This window comes from Xylocopa sonorina, chromosome 12 (genome assembly GCF_050948175.1).
Source record: "Xylocopa sonorina isolate GNS202 chromosome 12, iyXylSono1_principal, whole genome shotgun sequence".
NCBI lineage: Eukaryota > Metazoa > Arthropoda > Insecta > Hymenoptera > Apidae > Xylocopa > Xylocopa sonorina.
The window spans coordinates 6,654,901-6,675,416 of NC_135204.1; the positions used below are offsets into that span (position 1 = coordinate 6,654,901).

Genomic DNA, 20,516 nt, shown 5'->3' on the forward strand with positions numbered 1-20,516 from the left:
TTGCCTTATTTACCTCTCATGGGAGAGTTGGCAGCGGACTATTCGAAACTAGTCACCGCATCAGTTCGAAAATTGCCGTTATTATTAAACGAAAGAGAAGAAAAAATTGCGACAGAGCACGCGCAGCGGGGCAGAGATGATTGCCTCGGCTTTTTATTAGAATTTCGTTATCACAAGCGTCGAGATCAAAGGCGGAATTTTCTACGGCACCAGTGTCGCGCGCTCGAGAAGCCTCGAGTCTTTAGAATGCAATTTACTGAAATTAAACGGATTACAAATACGATGGACAAGCGTAACGGTTTAAAGATGCGTTCTTAAAATCCGTCTGCGAGCTTCTTCCTCGATATTTAGCTGAAGAAATTGTTCGCAGCTCGATGTCTCGCTCGAACAACTACGATTAATCGATTAATCAGTATTTCCATGCGTCACGATTATTGGTGAAAAAAAAAGAGTTATAAGATTTGTTATTTTATAGGCTTCGTGTCGTGGAGTCGAAAATTTGGTCGACACGCGCGTTGCGACACATCCAAAGTACCCAATTTCGCGTTCGAGCGCCCAGGCGGTCGACTAAAAATAAGCGTTTCAAGATCGAGGGTCAGCAGAATCAGCGATTATTACGTTATCGTCGCGACTTTACTACGAGATTCAATCGCCCTTGCACAAATACGCCTTCTTCCCCCGTATTAATTTCTTTCTCCCAGCCCGCGGCTCTAATCACCGCCCCGTACAAAAATGCTATCGATTATAACACAAGTCAATAAGATTTTTTATCGCCCTCTGCTCGGTCGTTTTTGCTGGCGTGTATCGCGCATCGCGAGCGAACAACTCATCAGTCACGTAGACTTTATCGGGGTGCCTCGAGAACAAACGACACTATTCAATCGACGTTAACTATTCCAGCTGATAAAATGGAAAATACGAACGAGATTCACGCGCCTCGCTGCTCTTCTTCCCCCCCTTTATTGTATCCACGCCGTTAAATATCTCGTGCACTGTTGAATTTTAAATTTCAAGTTTCAATTATCGGGGAAATTGAAATTAGAAAAATTTCAGCAAACTCGCGGACGATCGAAATTTTCTATGAATCTATAATGTATCAATCTTTTAATTACCCAAGGATCGGTGGGGATTGAAAGCGTTTTAGAATTCATGACGTGGAGAGCTGTGGTCGGGAAGTTGTTGAAATAAAAAGGAGAGGAGATAGCGAAACGTAGCTCGGAGGAGACGCGAGTTATTAAAAGTTGTTCGGCAAACGAAGCCGCCTTAAGCCTTTCATGCGTGCGTTCTCTACGACGTTATCTAGTTTCAACATTATTATCCCGCGGAAATCTACATGGCGGATAAAAAACGGGATAAAGTGGCCTGATCATACTAACTTCTTATGCATAAAACTTTTCATAAACCTTCAACCTGCATATTTTCCGCCCCGTTTACCTACCCACCTTCTCGTTGCGTCGTTACACCTTACTTTGTGCCTCTCCCTTTCAGCGCGAAAGCTCCACCGCTTTAATCCCCCGTCAACTGACCACATTTCTCCCAACAAGTTCCATTTTTACACGTTAAACGCGTCCACGTGGAAAATCAGCAAATTCCAAAATTCTAATTTCCTCTCGAATATATCGAGATACACGATATTTATTATTTCAAGTCATCACGCTAATTCGACGCTACCTCCCCCAATATTGCGCGTCTCGAACGAACGAAAAATCTCGATTACCTCACAGGTACCACCCAATAACTCGAAAAACCCAGGAATCCATCTCGAACGGCCGCTGAATTTGTAACACGCGACCGTCCATCTCAGCAGCCGAAACCTGTCCATCCCTTCCTGGCTTTCGACCGGGCAATCTATCAGGGGCAGATCGTTCGAGGTGGTGCGCGTGTGTTTCAGGATTTCGCGTCACGCGCCAGAATCCTTCGACAGCCGAGAAAGTTTCGGTTCCGCGACGGAACCGGAGATAGGTGGCTGGAACGACTCCCTCGAGGGAGGCCAGCGACCAGCCGTGGCCGATTAAATGCGAAAGGCGGCTTAATTCCGAGCAACGGACGCGGCTGCGAAGCGACGCGCGCTCCTCTGATTGTCTTCGTCATCATATCGCCGATTGCGATACGATTAGCATGGTTATTACGTGGTTAGACGTGGCTGATTGGCATGATTCCCGTTGGTTATTATGCTGTTACGCGTTATTATACGCAGGACTGTGTTTATGCGACGTCGAAACAAATCTCGATGCGGCCAACTATCGGTCCCTATAGACCCTCTCGAGGGCCATTCTGGTTTCATTCAGCGCGTCTGGTTCCATTCAGCGTCGCGAGTCGCGAGGAAAATTAGCCGACGAGCTGGTTTCGGGGACGATGCAAGTCGGGGCAATTAGGCTTGACCCCGAAGTTATGGATCTTTTGTTATTAAGTAACTTCATGCGAAGCTACTTAAGAAGGACGGTTGACGGTGTTCGTTCGTGTGTTCGATGCTCGCAAGTACGATGACACTGGTATCGCGTGTGTACGATTCGGAGCAGAGGTTCTCAAAGTTGCATCACGATTTTTGTGGTTTTTTTTTTAGACATCGCATAGAGAATTGGTCAGTGAGAATGATTCAGACTTGATCTCGAAAGCTAATTCTACTAAATATCCACTCCCTATGGGAATAAAAATTCTCCACCCCTTCAACTATCTAATAAAAAAACAATCTATTTAATCAAGGAATCTACTTTCGTCCGCTTATATAGTTTATGTTTCCGTTGCAGGTAAATGCACAGTCGGCTGCCATGGAAGTAAGTATCAAATGTCGGCAATTTTCATTTAGAAACCGTTCGATACAATTATTTAATAACCGCGGTTGTCTCCTCTGAACAGTGCAATCGAGCAAAGCGTACGAGGAAGGGCGCACGTATACGTACAGCTTGAAGGGGGTGTCGGTGACGTCCGTCACCAACGCGGCTGAGGAAACATCCCTCAAGCTCGCAGCCACCGTGGAATTGTCCGTGAAACCGGACTGCGTCCATCAACTTCGGTTGAAGGACGTGCTCGTCAATGGAGCGGTAATATTTCTCAACGTTTTACTGCGCGACAAATACACTTTTCGTATCGTGCAAATCACGTTTCGTCTACTCTACCGAGTTGCAAGACTAAAATTGAAACCTTGCGACGTATAAAAAACGGTACGTACCAGTAATTACTGATGAAGAAACATCCGTTTCAGCCCGCGCCAGACGTCGAAAAGCACGCGGTCCAATTCAATTACCACAACGGCCACATCGACACGGAGCTCTGCACCGAGCCAGGTGACACCCAGGCGTCTCTGAACATCAAGAAGGCAGTTGTCTCCTTGTTCCAATCGGCAGCCATGCAGGATAGCGGCTCGAAGACGATGACCGAGGTTCGCCTCCTGAAACAGTGCAATTGAAGACACTTTATTTATGTTCCGCAAGAATAACTATTCGAAGAGTAACGAAAACGTAATTCTTTCAGACTGACGTGATGGGATCCTGTCTAACCGAGTTGAACTTCCACAAGGACGATGACTGGCTGGTCGTGAACAAGAACAGGAACCTAGCACAGTGCGCGTACCGCGAGAACGTGAACCAGGGTCTGTTGTACGGCAACGTGGACACGGCGACCGGTTTGAAATCTGCACCGCTCCTCGATTCAACGCAGAACATCGAGCAACGTTTCAAGCAAGGCGTCCTGAACAGGGCGCACTCCAAGGAAGTGTACAAACTAAATCCGTTCAGAAACGGCGACGCGGGTGCCAAGACCACCGTGGAGACCACTCTCATGTTGAAAGGCAACAAGGCTGACAACCCAACTGCACCAGTATCGCTACCTAAATCCCTGATCTTCGAGGCCCCGCACCCGGTACTGAAATCCTCGCCAGAAGCGATCAGCGACGCGTTGAAAGCCGCGAAGGCGGAGGCGGCCGGAAGCGTCACTCCAGACGCAGCTGAGAAAGTCGCGGAGCTGGTGAAGGTCCTCAAACTGAGCAACAAGGACGACATCATGTCCGTGTATCGCAGCATCGACAAAAGCGACCAGAAATTGTTCCTGGACGCTCTGTTCCGCGCTGCGAGCGGCGAGGCGGCGGAAGTTGGAGTGGAACTAGTGAAGAAGAAGGAGCTGACCGACGTCCAGGCTCTTCTCTTCTACGCGAGCTTGGGTTTAGTGAGCCACGTGAATTTGCCATCGGTGACGACAGTCTTGACTCTGCTGGACCAGCCCAATTTACCGCGAATCGGTTACCTGGGCGTTGGACACGTGGTGGGCAAGTACTGTCAGGCTCATTCCTGCGAGAACGTGGCGGAAGTGAAACAGGCGGTGCACAAGATACGAGGCAAGGTTGGCAACGGCAAGGCTAAGACCAGGGAACAGGAGAACCTGATCATCTCCGCTCTGAAGGCCCTGGGCAACGCCGCTTTCCTCGACGACGCGACGCTGCAGAAGGTGGCGAACATCGTCGCTGACAAGAATGTACGGAACCGCGTGCGAGTCGCCGCCATCGAGATTCTACCGAACAGATGCTCGATGAAGTGGAAGAATATTCTGTTCAAGGTCCTAGCCGATCTTCAGGAGGACAGCGAGGTCAGGATCAAGACCTATCTCGCGTTGGTAGCCTGTCCTTGTCCGCACGTTGCTAGTCAATTGAAAGAGACGTTGGACAAGGAGCCTGTGAACCAAGTTGGTTCGTTCATTCAGAGTCACTTGAGGAACCTGCGAGCGTCGACTGATCCCAGCAAACTGAACGCGCAGAACCAGCTCGGGCAGATCAAGCCCAGAACGAAATACCCCGAGGACTTCCGTAAGTACTCGTTCAACAACGAACTGTCGTACAAAGTCGGCTCGTTTGGGATGGGTGCCACCATCGAGGACAACGTGATCTACAGCCAGAACAGCTTCGTGCCGCGTTCAGCGAATTTGAACATGACCGTCGAGCTATTCGGGCGTAACTTCAACTTCCTCGAATTGGACGCTCGCGTAGAGAACCTGGACAGAGTGATCGAGCGTTACTTCGGGCCTAAAGGGAAGGTTTGGGGTATAAAGAAGGACATCAATCAGGTATCCGCTAGTGCCGCGGAAGGTCGCAAACTCGGCGAGTACATCAAGGAGCGATACCAGAAGGCCTTGCGTACGAAACGAGACGTGAAACAGGGCGAATTGAACAGGTTCGCGAAGAACGTGCACTTGAGGGACAACGAAGTCGACCAGGACTTGGATCTTGACCTGTCTGTGAAATTGTTCGGCGTGGAACTTGCCTACCTGACCTATCAAGGTGACAACAGCAAGCTGAACATCGAGAACGTGATCGACAAGATGTTCAGACAACTCGAGAAGGGATTCGATCTGGCGAAGAACTTGAACTTCGACTTGGAGAATTATCTGCAGTTCCTGGATGTCGAATTGGTGTACCCGACTGGTCTAGGAAGCGCGTTGAACCTTGGTCTGACTGGAACCAGCGCGCTCCGTCTGAAAACCCATGGAAAACTGGATATCCAGGGCATACTGGCAAACCCACAGAACGCGAACTTCCGAGTAGCTCTGGAACCAAGCGTGTCCGTTCGAATCACCGGAAACATGGTCGTACAAGCGCCAGGCGCTGAGGCTGGCATGAAAGTCATCAGCACTCTTCACACGGCTACCAGCACGGACCTAACCGTCTCCATGTTGGACGGCAATGGCGTGGACGTCAGTCTTGGGATACCAAAGAAGAAGCAAGAAGTTGTCAACATCAGCAGCAAGATTCTGCTCAGTTCTGGTGGCAAAGGTGACAAATACGTGCCTGCGAAATTGGGCAAGGGTAAACAGTACTCCGACTGCTTCGACCAGTTCAACAGCATCCTTGGTCTGACCATCTGCGGGAAGCTATCGTTCCCTTACGAAGACTTAGCTTCCGTCGAGGAGAAACCGTTGTTCCCGTTGAGCGGACCAGCCGAGTTCTCAGTAACATTAGAGAACAACGACGTCACCAACTACCATTTCAGGCTCTACCTGAATACCGAGGATCCCTCGAAACGCAGCTTCGAAATTCTTCTCGACACACCGAACAGCAAGACCAACAGACGTCTGGCCTTCACAATGGAGGCTGGACTCAAGCCCAACGCGTACGCGAAGGTAGTCCTCGACTCGCCCATCAAGAAGGCCTCCCTCGACGTTCAGCTGAAGAACAACGCTGAAGAACGCACCATATCCGTCACCCTCCACCACGATCAGATAGAGTATTACGGTCGTATCGGATTGCTGACCAGTGGGAGCAAGTACAAGGTAGTGCTGGAGTACAAGGTACCCGACCACATCGACAGGTTGGCCAACGTGAAGACTGGACCCTCGTCAGGTCAACAGTACAAGGTAACTGGTACCGTGGATGTGTTGGACCACGAAGGCGGCGTGAAATACGTGATGGACAAGGTCGCACTGATGGTTGGCGACCAGAAACTGATCACTGTCGACGGGTCTCTTGCTTGGAAGCCTTGGTCCGTCAACTTAGACGCGAATCTCGAGTACGGCGGTAAGAGTCTGGCATTGAAATTGAACGGAGAACTGGTGAACGATAAGAACTACAAGCTAACCGTCTCCGCGATGCCATCCACCGACCCCAACATCGGTTTCAACCTGAGCTGGGAGTACAAGAGGGGGCCTCACGAATTGGAGCACTGCTTGGTCTTCATTCACGGACCTGACCCGAACTCTGAGACCAATCGTTTGACGCTGAAAGAGAAGGTCGTGTTCAAACTGCCCACTGCCGACGACAAGCAGTTGCTCGTGTCCGGAAGCAGCGAATTGACCTACCCAGTGGTGAATCTGAAGCTGAAGTTCGACGGGAAACTCACAGACAAGTTGGTCGACGTGGACGCTGAGTTCAATTACGAGAAGTTCAAGGCTGGCGCGGAACTCTCCGCGAAGAGGGACTTAGAGAAACCTGGCGAGTACGAGGTCGAGCTGGAGGTCGATCTGATGCAGAACAGCGTCGAGCTGAAGTCGAAGCGCACCGTCGTTGATGAACAGAAGAGCAAGTACAGCAATTCGCTGGTGTTGACCCCGGGCGGGAAGTACGAGGCGGTGGTAACGGTGTTGAACGACATCAACAAGAACAGTATAAACTTCCAAGCTGACGGCGACATAAATCTGAACGGGAAGAAGGTGAAAGTGGACACGAGCCTGGAGGCCAACTCGCATACGATCAATTCTCGACTGTTCCTGAAGGCGGACGGCGTGAAGTACATCGAGTTCGCGCTGAAGAACAAAAGATCGCCTAACCCAACTGGCACCCTAAGCTTAAGCTTAAGAAATTACCTGTCAGTCGTTGGCCAATACTCGTACCAGAACAAGAAGGGCAGCGCGAACCTGAACATCGACATCCCCAGGCTGAACCGGAAGATCAAGGGCACCGTCAACTTGGCGATTACAGGGAGCGAGCACGTGGGTAACATGGAGCTCCTCTACGACGCTGAGAAGGATCCTAGCAAACGTATCAAGCTATCCACGATCACGGATCTGACCAAAGGGTCCATCGACTCGAAGAACGTTCTGGAGGTGCTCACTTACAAGCTGGAGCTGAACGCGAAGGGTAAAATGCAGGGCAACCTGAACGATGGACAGTTGCAGTTAGAAGTGGACACCACTCTTCCAGGCGGCCAGTACATCGTGTACAAGATAAACCGTAACGTCGCGAAGAAGGACAGAAAGCACGACGCCCAGATGAACGCGGAGTTGATGTACCAAAAGCAGAAGGGTGGCCCGTCGGCGAAGCTCTCTTACATCGCGACGATAAGCTACGAGAGTCTGGCGTCCACGTTCAACTACGACGGCAAGATGCATTTCGTGAACGTCGATGGACAGGACGTTCAACTCGCGTTGCAAGCGAAGAACCTCGAGCAGGCTGAGAACAAGAAGCTGATGGAAGGTGGCCTCCAGCTCACGGGATCGAGCATGCCAAAGAAGTTCGAGCTTCAGCTTGGGCTCAATCGTGGCGATACGGGAGCAACGGTCACGGCTAAATCCGCTCTTGGAAACGATTTCTCGTTGACGGTAAGCTATTCGATTTTTGCAAACATTTCTCGATCAATTAGCGAGAGGATAATAGAATAAAATGAGATCTAACAATTGAAAATTGCTAAAGCAGCCCTAATCGAATATATCGATATGTTGCTTCTCGTTTTCCAGGGTAATGCAAATCTAGAGAAAGGAAACCAGCTCGACAAGCCAGAGAAACTGAGTTGCACTGTGGATCTGAAATTACCAAGCGACAAGCTCCGCAACGTGAAAGTCGAGTTGACCTCGTCGGCGTTGGAAGTGGAGAAGAAAGATCTGTTGGAGTCCACGGACACTCTGAAGATAACGTACAACGACGACAAAACCATCAACGTGGAGGCCTATTTGAAACTGGCGGGACTGATGAAGGCGGATCTGGAGCCAAGCGAGGGAGTAGGAAAGATCGCTCTGAACATTTTGGACCTCGCCCCTGTGAAAGTCGCTGGCAACTACAAGTACGATCCCTCGGGCGCGAAGAAGAAAGGTCAAGCCAATCTGAAAGCCAGCTACGGCGACAAAGAGCTCTCCCTCAAGACCGACAGCGAGGAGCAACCCACGATGACGGTCGTCAATCTGAAAGCAAAGGGCAATTTGAACCTCCAGAAGCTGCGCGACCTCGATTTGCAACTCACCTACAAGGTATCTTCTTCAGCGACAGAAATATGGAGAACCTTAACCGTGGATATTGCGAATACGAGTTGAAATTTGACAATTTTGAAGAAGCTTAGAAAATTAATTGATCGTTTTTCGCTTCGCAGTGCTACAAAGAAGACAACAAAGTAACAGTAGACAGCGACGTTACAGCTGATGGCAAGAAATACACTTTGAACGGCGAGATGCAGGTCCAGGAGAGCAACAGTCTGATCCATCTAACGGCCACTTGCCCTAAAGGGAAAACGGAACTGCTATCGAAAATGCAGAAGCTTGGAGAAAAAGAATACAAGGGTAAATCGAGTGGAAATTAATTGAAGGAATTCGAACATCCATCGATAAACGTATTTGTCTGTTATAGCCGAATGGAAAGTGGACACCCCGAACGGTTTCGCAGTGGCTGACGCCCACGTGGACCTGGAAAGCGTCGACAATTTCATGATCACCGTGAACTTCGACAGCGACAAGATCAAGCAGCGAAAGATCCACGCGGAGATCGCTAACAAGCCCACGCTGAAAACCGGAAAGAGGATCCTCGTCACTGTAACCAGCGATGGCCAGAATATTGTAACCGGAAGGTACTTCGTTAGACTAACTACACGCGTTAATCATTGGATCGTAATATACGAAATGTCCGTTGATGGACGTAGAATAGACATGCACGTTCATTTCTGTGCGCCGTGTAATTTTCTTAATTATAATGTTTTGCAGTATTTAACATGCATAATGCATAACATAATATTTGTGATGTTCGTATTAAGCCGGAATAACATCGAAGTATGATATGCATTAAAATTCTCTTTCCATAAAATATATTCCGCGTACAGATTTCGTGACGTTGTAAAACATATTTCCGTTTTGAAATTTTGTCGAGAGAAATAATATCCAGTATTTTATATTACGATTTATATAACTGATATTTCATATATTACAACCTAATTTTATGAAGATAAGAGAAAACTTTCAACGAGAATTATCTTCAAATTTTAATTGTCGTGATGCAGCCACTTCGGCCGAAAATTTCGCCCTTACTTTTCTCTTTCTGTACAATTATACAGGAGAAATTTGCGGAAGTGATTCTGAAAAATGAAACAAGACGAAAATAAAGAATAACAAAATTGCATTTGAAGCCTCGTTTCAGAAAAGAACTGCCTCCATTATAAGCTCGTGCACGCTCCGTAGCGTCCATGTTGCCTTGGCTTATGACCCCTTAGAATTACTCCCACGCGTTCTCCACACAATTCCAACGCAGCTCTTCTTGAGAACGAAGCTTCGAGCGCAATTTTGTTACTCTTCGCTATCGTCTTATTTTAGCTTCCAGAATCAGCCCTAAAAATGTCTGACACGAGTAAGCTCGCATAAGCCCCACGGCAACATTAAAAAAAAAAAAAAAAATGATTGGCACGTGAACGTATCGGCGCATTCACGTCCAAAAGGAAAAGAAACTTTTCTCAACTATTATTTTGAACATGTTGACACTAAGATTGCAATATATATCCAGCACGAGCTACAAAAAGCGCGACGAGGACGGGAAAGTGGTGGTTGAGGGTAACGGAAACTTAAAGATCGGTGATAACAGTAGGAGCTCCTCCTTCAAGTATACTCGTCAACAATTGACACGAGAGAAAGACGGCGAGATCGGCGTCGCGATGGTGTTAAACGTTAACTTCGGCCCGTCCGCCATCGTGGGAGAGCTCAAGCTAACGAACAAGGAACTGCACGTGTTCAATAGCTACTGTGAGCAGAACAAGGACTGCGCTCAGTTCAAGCTACAGTCGATCCTCGATCAACGACGTAAGTGACCTTTCTCATAGAATAGTCAATTTTCAAAGCAACGCTATGACTATTCAAAAGCCACACTGTCCCTGCCAGTAACTCAGAAATAGAAAATTTAGAGTTGTTTTGCGAAATAATTTGATGAAACATACAATTCTATCCCGATTGATTCGATTGCAGCGAGAACATCGCTGAAACATCAACTAACGGTGGAAGTTGACGTGAAGAAGTTCAATGTACCTGCCGAGTTTGGTCTGAAGACCAGCACTGAGCTTAGAAATCCGGTGATCGACCATACCACGAACCTCTACCTTCATACCAACAAACACAAATCCGAGTACACATATCAATTATACGTTCATCCCAAAGAATCAGGTAAGCACTCGTGGTACTCGAAATAACTTCGCATAGAGTCGATACACGGAAGGTTATCCTCGTTTACAGCCAGCATCTTGACTCTGCCCTCTCGCGAGCTGGCCGCCATTTTGTCGTACGATCTGCCTAAGACCAAGCAAACTGGAGCGTACAAAGTGGATCTGTCTCTGTATCTCGACAAGAAGAACAAACCAGCTGAGAAGACTAGTTTGTCAGCCAGCGGAGATATCAATGTTGACAAGAACAGTTTGTACCTTAGCGGAGAAACGAAGTTCACGTATCCAACGCAGACCAAGGTAAAATAAATAAAACTGGTTTAGTCGCCCCTAAAAATACTTATTTCCTCCAGTAGCGTGGTTGCTCCTTTTTCATCTTCCGGATCTTTATCTTAAAATTGCAAAACTTCGTTGAAAAGGATCATTGTTCCTTCCAGGATATGTTAGTAAAGGGAAGCGTTCAATACGGCGGTAAAAACTTGCTGGACGCCAGCCTGGACCTCGACGTATTCGCGAAGAAGTCGCAGAAGATTGTACTCGTGGCTAACGTCAAACGGCAAGACATCCCCGACGGTTGTAACCTGACCAGCTTGATCGAGGTGAACAGCCGTGGACAGCAATTGAAACTCGACCTGAAGTCCCACTTAACAGCGTCGAGCACGCAAATCGGAGCCGGCAGTTTCTTCACGTACAACGACGCGAACCAGAAACCAAGGACCATGGGCTTCCTCGGCTCGGCAGACCTCAAACACGTCTCCCTGCTGCTCACTTTGCCCGACAAACAGCTGCTCAAGGATGACTGGAAGATGGACTTCTCCAAGGACGTTCAGAAGATCAACAGAGAAGTATCCATACTAGGCATGGCGCCTCAAGTCACTAAGATCACGGCAAATGACTTTAACCGCTTGAAGATCGAACAGTATTGGAAAGGTGAGCTTTTCTGTCACGTTCGCGCAGTAACAATCGCTGAAAATGTTTAAGACTACGAAGTCATCAATTTTTCAATTAACTTCAGACACTCCTGAGAACAAAGTGACCCTGAATGGTCAGGTAGTTCTTGGTCAGCTGGCGGATATTCACGTGGACTCGCACAAGGGTGGCGAGAAGAAGAACTTGTTCCGCGCTTTGGTCCACCTCGACGAGAAACAATTCTTGAAACCTGATTTCAACTACAACAAGGACAACGTCGCTGAAGTCATGGTAAGTGGACTCGAGCAGTCGCTAACTAAGATAAAATTATAAGAAATTATGTTATATATGCCGATTTCAATGTTTGCAGGAGAATGGTAAGAAGAGGTACGAGGAGATCGAGAAGAAAGTGAAGGAACTTAACGAATATATTACTGAGCAAACGAAGGCAAAATGCAAGGACCTGCAGGATCATCTGAAGAAGGCGCAACCGAATGTTAAACCGCTTGTAGATTATTATAAAGGAGAACTGAGCAAAATGAAAGCAGAGCTGAACGCAGACGAAGCTCTCAAGGACCTCCAGGAAACTCTTCTTGCCACTGTGTGAGTATTAACACCAAAATATATGAATCCTTCGCTAGTCAAATAAATCACTATTTTGAAAAAGTGTAATATTCATAAATCATTGGAGACAAATAATAAAAGAGTACCATTTACGTTCTGATACGACACGACCTAAACTAATCTAAAGACGAAACTTCGAATCCCTTGGTAAAAATGGTGAACCATTCCGCAGGAATAAATACTTTGGTGTCCTCATCGAATCCATCGAGTCAACCGTGAAACAGATGGCAGAAGACATGCAGAAACTAGAGAAGACCGTGAAGGAGCTGTTGACCCATCTGCAGGAGGCCAGCCAGAACGTTTACAATAGTCTGAAGGAGTCGTACGGAAAGATCTTCCATCAATTAGTGGAGCTCTTCGACCATGTTATCCAAGTCGTTAAGCTATACGTAATGGTGTTCCTGGATCTGATCAACAAACACCAAAAAGAGATACTCGACGCGATGAACGCTGTGTCTGGAGTAACCGAGGACTTCGCGAGGATCATCTTGAAGGGATTGGAACAGCTGAAGCAGAATCTGAACGAGTTCACTACTATGCTGGGTAACCAATTGAAGGCACTGCCCATTTACGAGGCTGCGAAGGAGAAATGGGAGGAGCTGAAGAAGTTCGAAACGCCGCAACTCGTTCTCGGTGTACTCGAGGACATATGCAGAGTCTTGAAGGCGAACGTGCCCATTGAACAGATACGCGAGCTTCTCGATTCGATGTGTCAGTACATCATGAAGCACGTCAAACGCGAAAAGGTATCGTCTCGCAGACACAAACTGGTATCGAGAAGAATGGACTACGAGTAACTTAAATATTTTTTTTCATTCCACGCAGGTGGACGAAATGAGCGAACTGAAGAACATCTACAAGCAGTTGATAAACGTAATTCAAATGGTCCTGGGACAGCTGAAACAGAAATCAACATTTGACGCCATGCTGAACTTGGCCCACATTTCAGCTCCACTGGATCTGAGCTTCTTGTCCCAGTTTCCAGGCATCGTCAGCCTGAAAGTCTCAGTCTTGAACCTCTTGCGCAACAGAGAGCTACCGTCGCCCTTGGATCTGTACTACGCTTACAGGTAAACGATTTCAATCGACGAACGAAGACACCCCCTCGCCTTCAAAACTATGCCCTAACGTCTCTTTCATCTCGTGGCTAAAATTCTTCGCCTCGTTTTTATCTACTCAGTTATCCTGACTCTTTGCAATTATACTCTTAAAATTGATGTTGCTTTCATTCGATTCGATTCACCACGAGAAATAATACCATCGACGCTTCCAGCTTAGAAACTTAGATTAGTCTCTAGATACTAGATCCTAAGAATTGTCGTGAGTTGGAAAGGAAATTATCGAATGTTTCGTGCGATATTCAGGCCGACCCTACACCTGAGCGACCTCGTGCCACCCTTCACCATGTCCGCGGTCCTCACCGAAGGAGGTCACTTCTTCACTTTCGACGGACGCCATTTGACCATGCCTGGTACCTGCACCTACATTCTCGCGCAGGACATGGAGGATGGAAATTTCTCCGTGGTGGCGAACCTGAACAACGGAGCTCTGGTCAGCATCACAGTTACAGAGCCTACGGAGAGCATCACGCTGAAGAACAATGGAAACGTAAGCGAGGACACAATACATAATCAAACAAAAAACGAAACCTAACAAAGGTTCTAGTATGAACGAAATGTAAGACGCGACAGACATTTCTCAAATGACTATATGGATGACAATCTCTTAAAAAAAAACAGACTTTCCAGCAATGATGCTTTAATGAAAAGATCAAGTAACGCAAGCTGCGAACGTAATCGATGTTTCAGCTCCTGGTGAACAACAAACCAGCCGATTACCCAGCCAACACGGCGAACCTGCACGCCTTCCTGGTCCAACCATTCCACAACATCAATTCCGATTACGGTGTACGCGTGGTGTGCGCGAACAAGGGATCTATGATCTGCGCAGTCTACGTTTCCGGTTTCTACCTGGGCAAAGTGCGGGGAATCCTCGGCGACGGCAACAACGAGCCGTACGACGACTTCACTCTGCCCTCCGGGAAGGTACGCGGCTTTTTGTGTCACGAAACTTCGAAAGCGTGCCCGCTCACGGAACCGGGTGTTTCGTGGAAACAGCGCGCCCCGTGGTATCGTTCGATCTTTAAAGGGCAGCGCACCTTCGAGCGCTGGTTCAGGCTGAATTCACCTGGACGTGGATCGTATTCCTCTTTACAAAGATTTTGGAAAAGGGGACAAATCGTGGAATCTTTTCGTATTGCAACGAGCGAATTAAAATGTTTGCATAGATTCGAAAATTGTAGATAAATTGGAACGCGGAGATGTATAATTTGCAAAAGTTATTATGAAATAAGCAAAAAATAAGAGGTAAGAGATTTTATTCAAATGGTGTATTTTAGATCACGGAGAATGCGGCGGAATTTGGAAACGCGTACAAAGTGAAGCCTGATTGTCCAGCTGCGACAGTAGTAGAGCACGCTGATCGCGCCCCAGTGTGTACAGAATACTTCACCGGCGAGAATTCACCTCTGAGGTAATTTATCTTCGGCCATTTCGTAAAACAAATTCTCCGTCTAAGATAAATGCTTACCGCCTACTTAAAACCTGAAAAATGTTGTACCATGTATATACAAGACGACAGTAATACCTCAACGTCCCCTTTAATGGCACATAAAACACGATTGCAGCTCTTGCTTCAAATATGTCAATCCAGCCCACTATCGCCACGCCTGCGACCACGCGGTTGCCGCAAACACCCCATCGGGTCCCTGCATAATCGCTGGAGCTTACCACTATGCTTGCTACGCACAGGGTCTCATGAGCACCAGCCTTCCTTCTGGCTGTGGTAAGTTTCGCCTGTTCGAACTCGAACTCGATCGCACTAAGCCGCGGAAATGAGCATTTCACTGTCTACCTTCAGCGAGCTGCAAGGTGGGAGCCAACAAGATCGAGATTGGCGACACGTTCAGCGTGAAGGTACCCAAGAAAGAGGCTGATGTCATTTTCGTGGTCGAACAACAGACACCGAACGATAAAGTATTCAAAGAGATGATTACACCCCTGATGTCCGAGGTCAGAGAGGAATTGAAGCAACACGGTATAACGTGAGTATTTTTATGTATGTATGATTACTGTCTCTGTGAATTTTCATTTGTTAAATTTTGAAAAAACTTTAAAATGGCGGTCGGAAGTAGCTCACAAGGGTCAAAGTGTACGGTGATTTAGCTACTTCTAAGTAGATTCAGCCAGCAGCGCCGTTCTATCGACCGGTACAGCAGAAAAATCCAGAGGACGGCTGACCAGACAGCGCGCTCAGCTGAATCTACTTACAAGTAGCCAAGCGTTGTACATCGCTGTCTTTAGCGGCTCGTTCTGAGCGCAATTTTAGAGTTTCGATGAATTAAAAAATGGAGATTAAAGAGGAAAGATCACAGAATACGGTGATATTTTTTTCAAATTTTTTGAGGCTTCGTAAAAGAATGAAATTAAATAAATAATAATATTTCTTGAATTTTTATGCTACAAAGTTAATTGTAATATTCAAGGTAACAATAAAGCAATTTTTATATTCAATATTGAATTCATAGGGACGTACACGTTGGACTGATTGGATACAGCGAACAAACGAAGTGGCCACAGCACTATACATTAAATGGCAACGACAACATCGACGGTGAAGTGAAGAACATGAAGTTCTACGAGAAGAAACCTGAAGTTACTTGGGAGGTAATTCTGCTTTTCTCGAGCGATTCATTCCTCGCACTTTCACACGAGTTTCATGCCAATCTTACACTTTTTCGTTCCAAGTATTCCTCTTCGTTTAAACGCGATGTCCAAAAAAAAGACCAAAGTCAAACAGTTCTCATGCCCCACAGGAAACTTAACAATGACACATCAAATAATAACCTGGTATTTAACTGCTCTCTCAAACGACGGAACGTATTAATTACGCGTTGCGCACGGCGCATTAAACGAGCCTCGTGGAAGCAGAAGCTGATGTAACAGACCGGGCATTAACGATCAATCAGGAGTTCAACTACACTTCGTCGACGCCGAACGTTTTTTGCGCGCTGTTCGCCGACATCATTAACATTCCTAGCCTTATACAGCTTAGGAATCACGTGACAACCTGCGATCTGTTTGCACGATCTCTTTCGCGAACAACGCCAAGTTGAATCACCCATGCCCGTTACAATTTTCCTTCCCGATGACTCAAAACGCTTGATACGTAGTCGAGGCGTTTTTCTTATTCGTCTCCTTTTCTTCTGCGGCTACGTAAAAGACTATCATTAGCCTGGTCGAAGAGACAAGGAAATCTCGCGGGGTAAACAGGAGAATTTGTAAACGCGTAGTGATAGATCGCCGCGGTCATAAATATTCATCGTGCTCGTACGACAGAGACGATTAATCACCGACGGGAATCTAGATCCGATTCTGCCTGCGTGTCTTTCTTGGGAAACGTTTTTTTCCTCCCGATTTCTTTCTTCTTAATACGCCTCGGTTACTTCGTTAGCATAGTACGCGGGAACGAGGGGTTGTTTTTGCCACCGGGCCGGACGCTTGCGTGCGCTGAACAAGAAAATAATGATTTCCAGGAAGCGAGGGAAGGCGAGCTGAGCAAGAAGATCGACTACGTCCGCCAGAAATTGGACATCGAACTGGGCACCTTCAAATTGACAGACGCTTACGAGACCGCCGTCAAGTATCCCTTCAGAGCCGGCGCGGCCAAGGTCGTGATTGGCGTGATCGCGAACCCTTGCGTGAAGAGTTCACTTCCTATTTCGGTGAGCATGACATTTCATATTAACTCGAACGGCTGCGAGAGTCGGATCGCTGGTGCGTTTTGCGAAACGAAACGCTGGGCAGCCTCTTCTAACAATCCTCGTCTATACAAGGTTGCGATCGTAGAAATATGTTGAGGTTGTGGAATAACATTTTTCGGCTCGCTTTTGAAGAATGTCGAGTATGAAAATTTTTTAAATTTTTTAAATTTTTAATTACATCCTTGAGTTATAGCATCCGCGTAGAACGCAAAACTTAAGATTTCTCAAAGGACTGAATTAGAAGGAAGCCCGTAATACCTCTAACAATAGCAATTTAGTGGCAACGCTGAGTTGAGAGTTAATAGCTGCAATTAGTAATTAGCAGTTGGTAGCTAGTAATCAATCAGGGTTAACTAGAATCAGAGGAAGTCAGGCCCCTATAATTTGTCCAAAATTATTACAACCATCGAATTCATTATTGCAGGCTAGTATAGGGGATAGATCTACGACCACAGAATCTTTAAAACACATTACTCAAGCATGAGTATCTAAAAATAATTTCAGTTCAAACTTAAATTTTTAAATCTCCACATTTCATCGTACCAGAAATTAAGAAGCACGTAGAGCGTGCTTTATATAATTTAAAGCGAATATATGTTAATATAAACGATGGATAAAAAAATTAGACCCACGTAAAAACTGATTTCTAAATTAATACTGAAACTTTGGGACGCGTCTATCCATAAGTTTCACAGTGAGCATAAAGCAGCGGATTTAAACGATTCCAACTCTTTCAGTTGCAACAGGTTAGACTCCTGCTTGGCCACAAAATGTATCGCGATCTTGGACTCACCTATTACCACATCTCGTATCCTGGCCCCCTGTACGTATCCGGCAAACCGCAGACGAATATCGTCGGCTACGACGCGGACAGCGCGTACACGTTCGCTGACAGCAAGAAGAAGCCCCTTTCCGGAAGCAGCGACATGAAGAGCAATCTCTCCCCGACAGTCAACGACGTCTGCGCTGACTTCGCGGTTCTGGTAAAGTGTTCAACAAGTGATCCTCGTCCATTATTACGAGCCCTTCGAAAGCTAGAAACAAGAAAGGGCTGAGAAGGTGCGCCAGGCCATAATCGAGGGGCTTTACCTGGAAATTCTGTTGCAGTCTGGCGGCGCCACGTTCAGCCTGGACAACTTCCTCGACGCGAAGCCGAACCAGAAGAAGCAGTTCGTCCAAGTGGCCGCCAAGAGGATCGCCGATGGCCTCGCTAATCTGGAGCTCGAGAAGGATTGCGCGTGCAACTACATGTACGGTTTCACCGGTCGTACTCGGTGCAAAATCGTTGGACGCAAGGAGGCACCCGTGAGTGGACCTGCGAATTTTTACAAATTAACATTACTCTTAATCTGATCCCTCTGCGCCCTTTTCTCATTAAAACTGTTTTATATTTCGTCGAGCTCACGCGACAACGCCGTTCATCTGTTTCAGAGACCCGCCACCAAGGGAGCAGCGAAGGGTTAAAGCGAGAACACCGCGCAGACTACACCCCACTAATTAATTTAGATATATTGTATTTGTTACTTTGTTATAATACGGCAGGCGTATTTTGATACTTCGTAAGGAAATTAACATCGCCAGGCTCGCCATCGACAGGGTGGGCCGCCAATCATCACGTAATCGTAACGAGGACTGAGAGTTTATTAAAAAAAAAAAACAAAAAAAAACAAAAAAAAACGAAAGAACAACAGAGCACACACGATTATCCCTTTATCTCTTCGTAACGCGTTGCGAGTGTATAACGTAAACGTTTCCACTTTTCTTCACTTCTTGTTTTTCTACGTTTCAGCTGTATCGATCGCGGCTTAGAGTTTAAGTTTCTTACCCTGAGTGAACACAGGTATTATTAAAGTGTTAAACGCGTGACAATAAACTGAAATAGCTAATTACCGTGCGGGGTAAACAAAACGAAGCGTCCCCCCGTACGCCTGATACGGGACATCGATTCGATTCACGGTACGATTTGTACGGCTTACCTTTATTAAATTAAGATACCGATGCTATGCGACTAATCTGAATCCAATACCGACCACCGTACCGTTTATCGTCGAATGGAAAACGATTTTACGCGCTAGATAATGTATACTATGGCTTGTAAAGAAATATAGATACTTTGTTCTTACGTGTACCACGGTTGTCCGTTCATTACATCGACATACACTCTGGCCTTCGACCGATCGTAGATACGTAGATTAAATAGCGAGAAACAGGAATTCGTAAACAGCCGATCCATCGATTTGCTTTTGCCTTAATCCGATGCAGTCTTTGCGATACTTCCGGGACGAATTTTCAAAGTGTTCTTCGTTCTCCGTGGAATTTCAGAGAAGAACGTGGCGTCACGTTGGATCTACATTCGACAGAATATTGTTTCCGTCAGGATTTTCGATTATTAAGTGACTAAATTTAAAGAGTGAAATTCACTGAAATAGTTACTTTAATTGTATTATATTTATTTCTTTTAAATGTTTATAGCATTTTTAAGTTATTTACTAAATGATTATTTTATGGAAAGAGTTCTGTAGTGTTTCTTCTTTCGCTCAACTCGAAGAAGAGATCAACATACAGAAATCAAAATCGAGAGTATCTGGTTAATTCGTTACAAATTACTACTAAATACCACTGCTCGCCGTGATCTGAGAGTCACCCACAAATCTACATTTAGAAACAAAAAACGAAGAGTAATTAGTACGACCGAAATATCCGAAATCTAAAAAAGTCGAGGGATAAACGAAACAGCCAGAAGTAATGATACCGGAACGAAGAGAATGGCGGGGCACCGATGAATATTCATGGAATTCAGAGTCAAAAAGCGGAGGCCGATCGCGTTTCAGCGAAATTCGTCGAATGAAACGTCGCGTCGTTTGTCATTGATTTTATCTGTTGAACGCAACCCAGTTTCAAGTACATACAATTACCGTCACGCTTGCAGCATGCCGTACAGAAACTTGTCTCGATAGTTCATGGTTCTCTCCCCCTTTCGAAAGTAGCCATTTCCATTTTTCATCGACTGTCTTCTACCATCGTTCCTGCTTCTCTGTCGCGGCTTCGATTCTCTCCTTCGACGATTTCAACCGAAAAACCAGCAGGATCGCGCGCGCGTGGTTCTTTTTTAGGCACGTTTACGTGGTCGAAGGGTTTATTTAACCGTCACCCCCCTCAGCAGTGACGTTAATGCTACGCTAACGTTACGTCGGTCACGTTAGTCAAGTGTGCATGCACACACAATTCACGCTCACCTGCGTTATGTATCAGTGTTTGGAATCGAAATTCCTTGACGGATTTAATGAGGGAGGTTCATCAGATAAAAGGGCCCGTCCAACGAGGATCGTGATTATTTTTAA

The 20,516-nt window shown here is 46.5% G+C and overlaps 2 protein-coding genes and 1 long non-coding RNA gene across 3 annotated transcripts in view; 2 read left to right on the plus strand and 1 right to left on the minus strand.

Annotated features, from left to right (window-relative positions):
- The window catches only part of LOC143430041 (uncharacterized), a 44,162-nt gene extending 40,778 nt beyond the window's left edge, over window positions 1-3,384 (minus strand). The window contains exon 1 of the long non-coding RNA XR_013102593.1: window positions 3,170-3,384. This is a non-coding gene — a long non-coding RNA (uncharacterized LOC143430041). The remainder of the gene's footprint in view (window positions 1-3,169) is intronic.
- The window catches only part of LOC143430015 (uncharacterized), a 94,713-nt gene that overhangs the window by 55,539 nt on the left and 18,658 nt on the right, over window positions 1-20,516 (plus strand). The gene's annotated exons all lie outside the window — the stretch shown is intronic.
- Apolpp (retinoid- and fatty-acid binding glycoprotein apolipophorin) lies at window positions 3,210-19,303 on the plus strand. The gene is made up of 23 exons (XM_076905891.1): window positions 3,210-3,379; window positions 3,472-8,019; window positions 8,155-8,661; window positions 8,781-8,967; window positions 9,035-9,251; window positions 10,175-10,467; window positions 10,630-10,824; window positions 10,894-11,120; window positions 11,258-11,750; window positions 11,836-12,020; window positions 12,100-12,332; window positions 12,526-13,099; window positions 13,179-13,423; window positions 13,718-13,961; window positions 14,162-14,398; window positions 14,752-14,885; window positions 15,040-15,197; window positions 15,273-15,456; window positions 15,940-16,078; window positions 16,948-17,136; window positions 17,913-18,158; window positions 18,283-18,480; window positions 18,607-19,303. The coding sequence occupies exons 1-23, from the start codon at window positions 3,347-3,349 to the stop codon at window positions 18,637-18,639; spliced, it is 9,699 nt and encodes a 3,232-aa protein (XP_076762006.1). The 5' UTR covers window positions 3,210-3,346; the 3' UTR covers window positions 18,640-19,303.

What these genes read in the sequence shown, in the direction of transcription:
- Apolpp (XM_076905891.1), top strand. Translation starts at nt 3,347, where the DNA reads ATGCAGGATAGCGGCTCGAAGACGATGACCGAG. An exon ending in GAAACGATTTCTCGTTGACG is followed by an intron (nt 8,020 to 8,154) that starts GTAAGCTATTCG and finishes CTCGTTTTCCAG; the next exon opens with GGTAATGCAAATCTAGAGAA. An exon ending in AGAGTTCACTTCCTATTTCG is followed by an intron (nt 17,137 to 17,912) that starts GTGAGCATGACA and finishes CAACTCTTTCAG; the next exon opens with TTGCAACAGGTTAGACTCCT.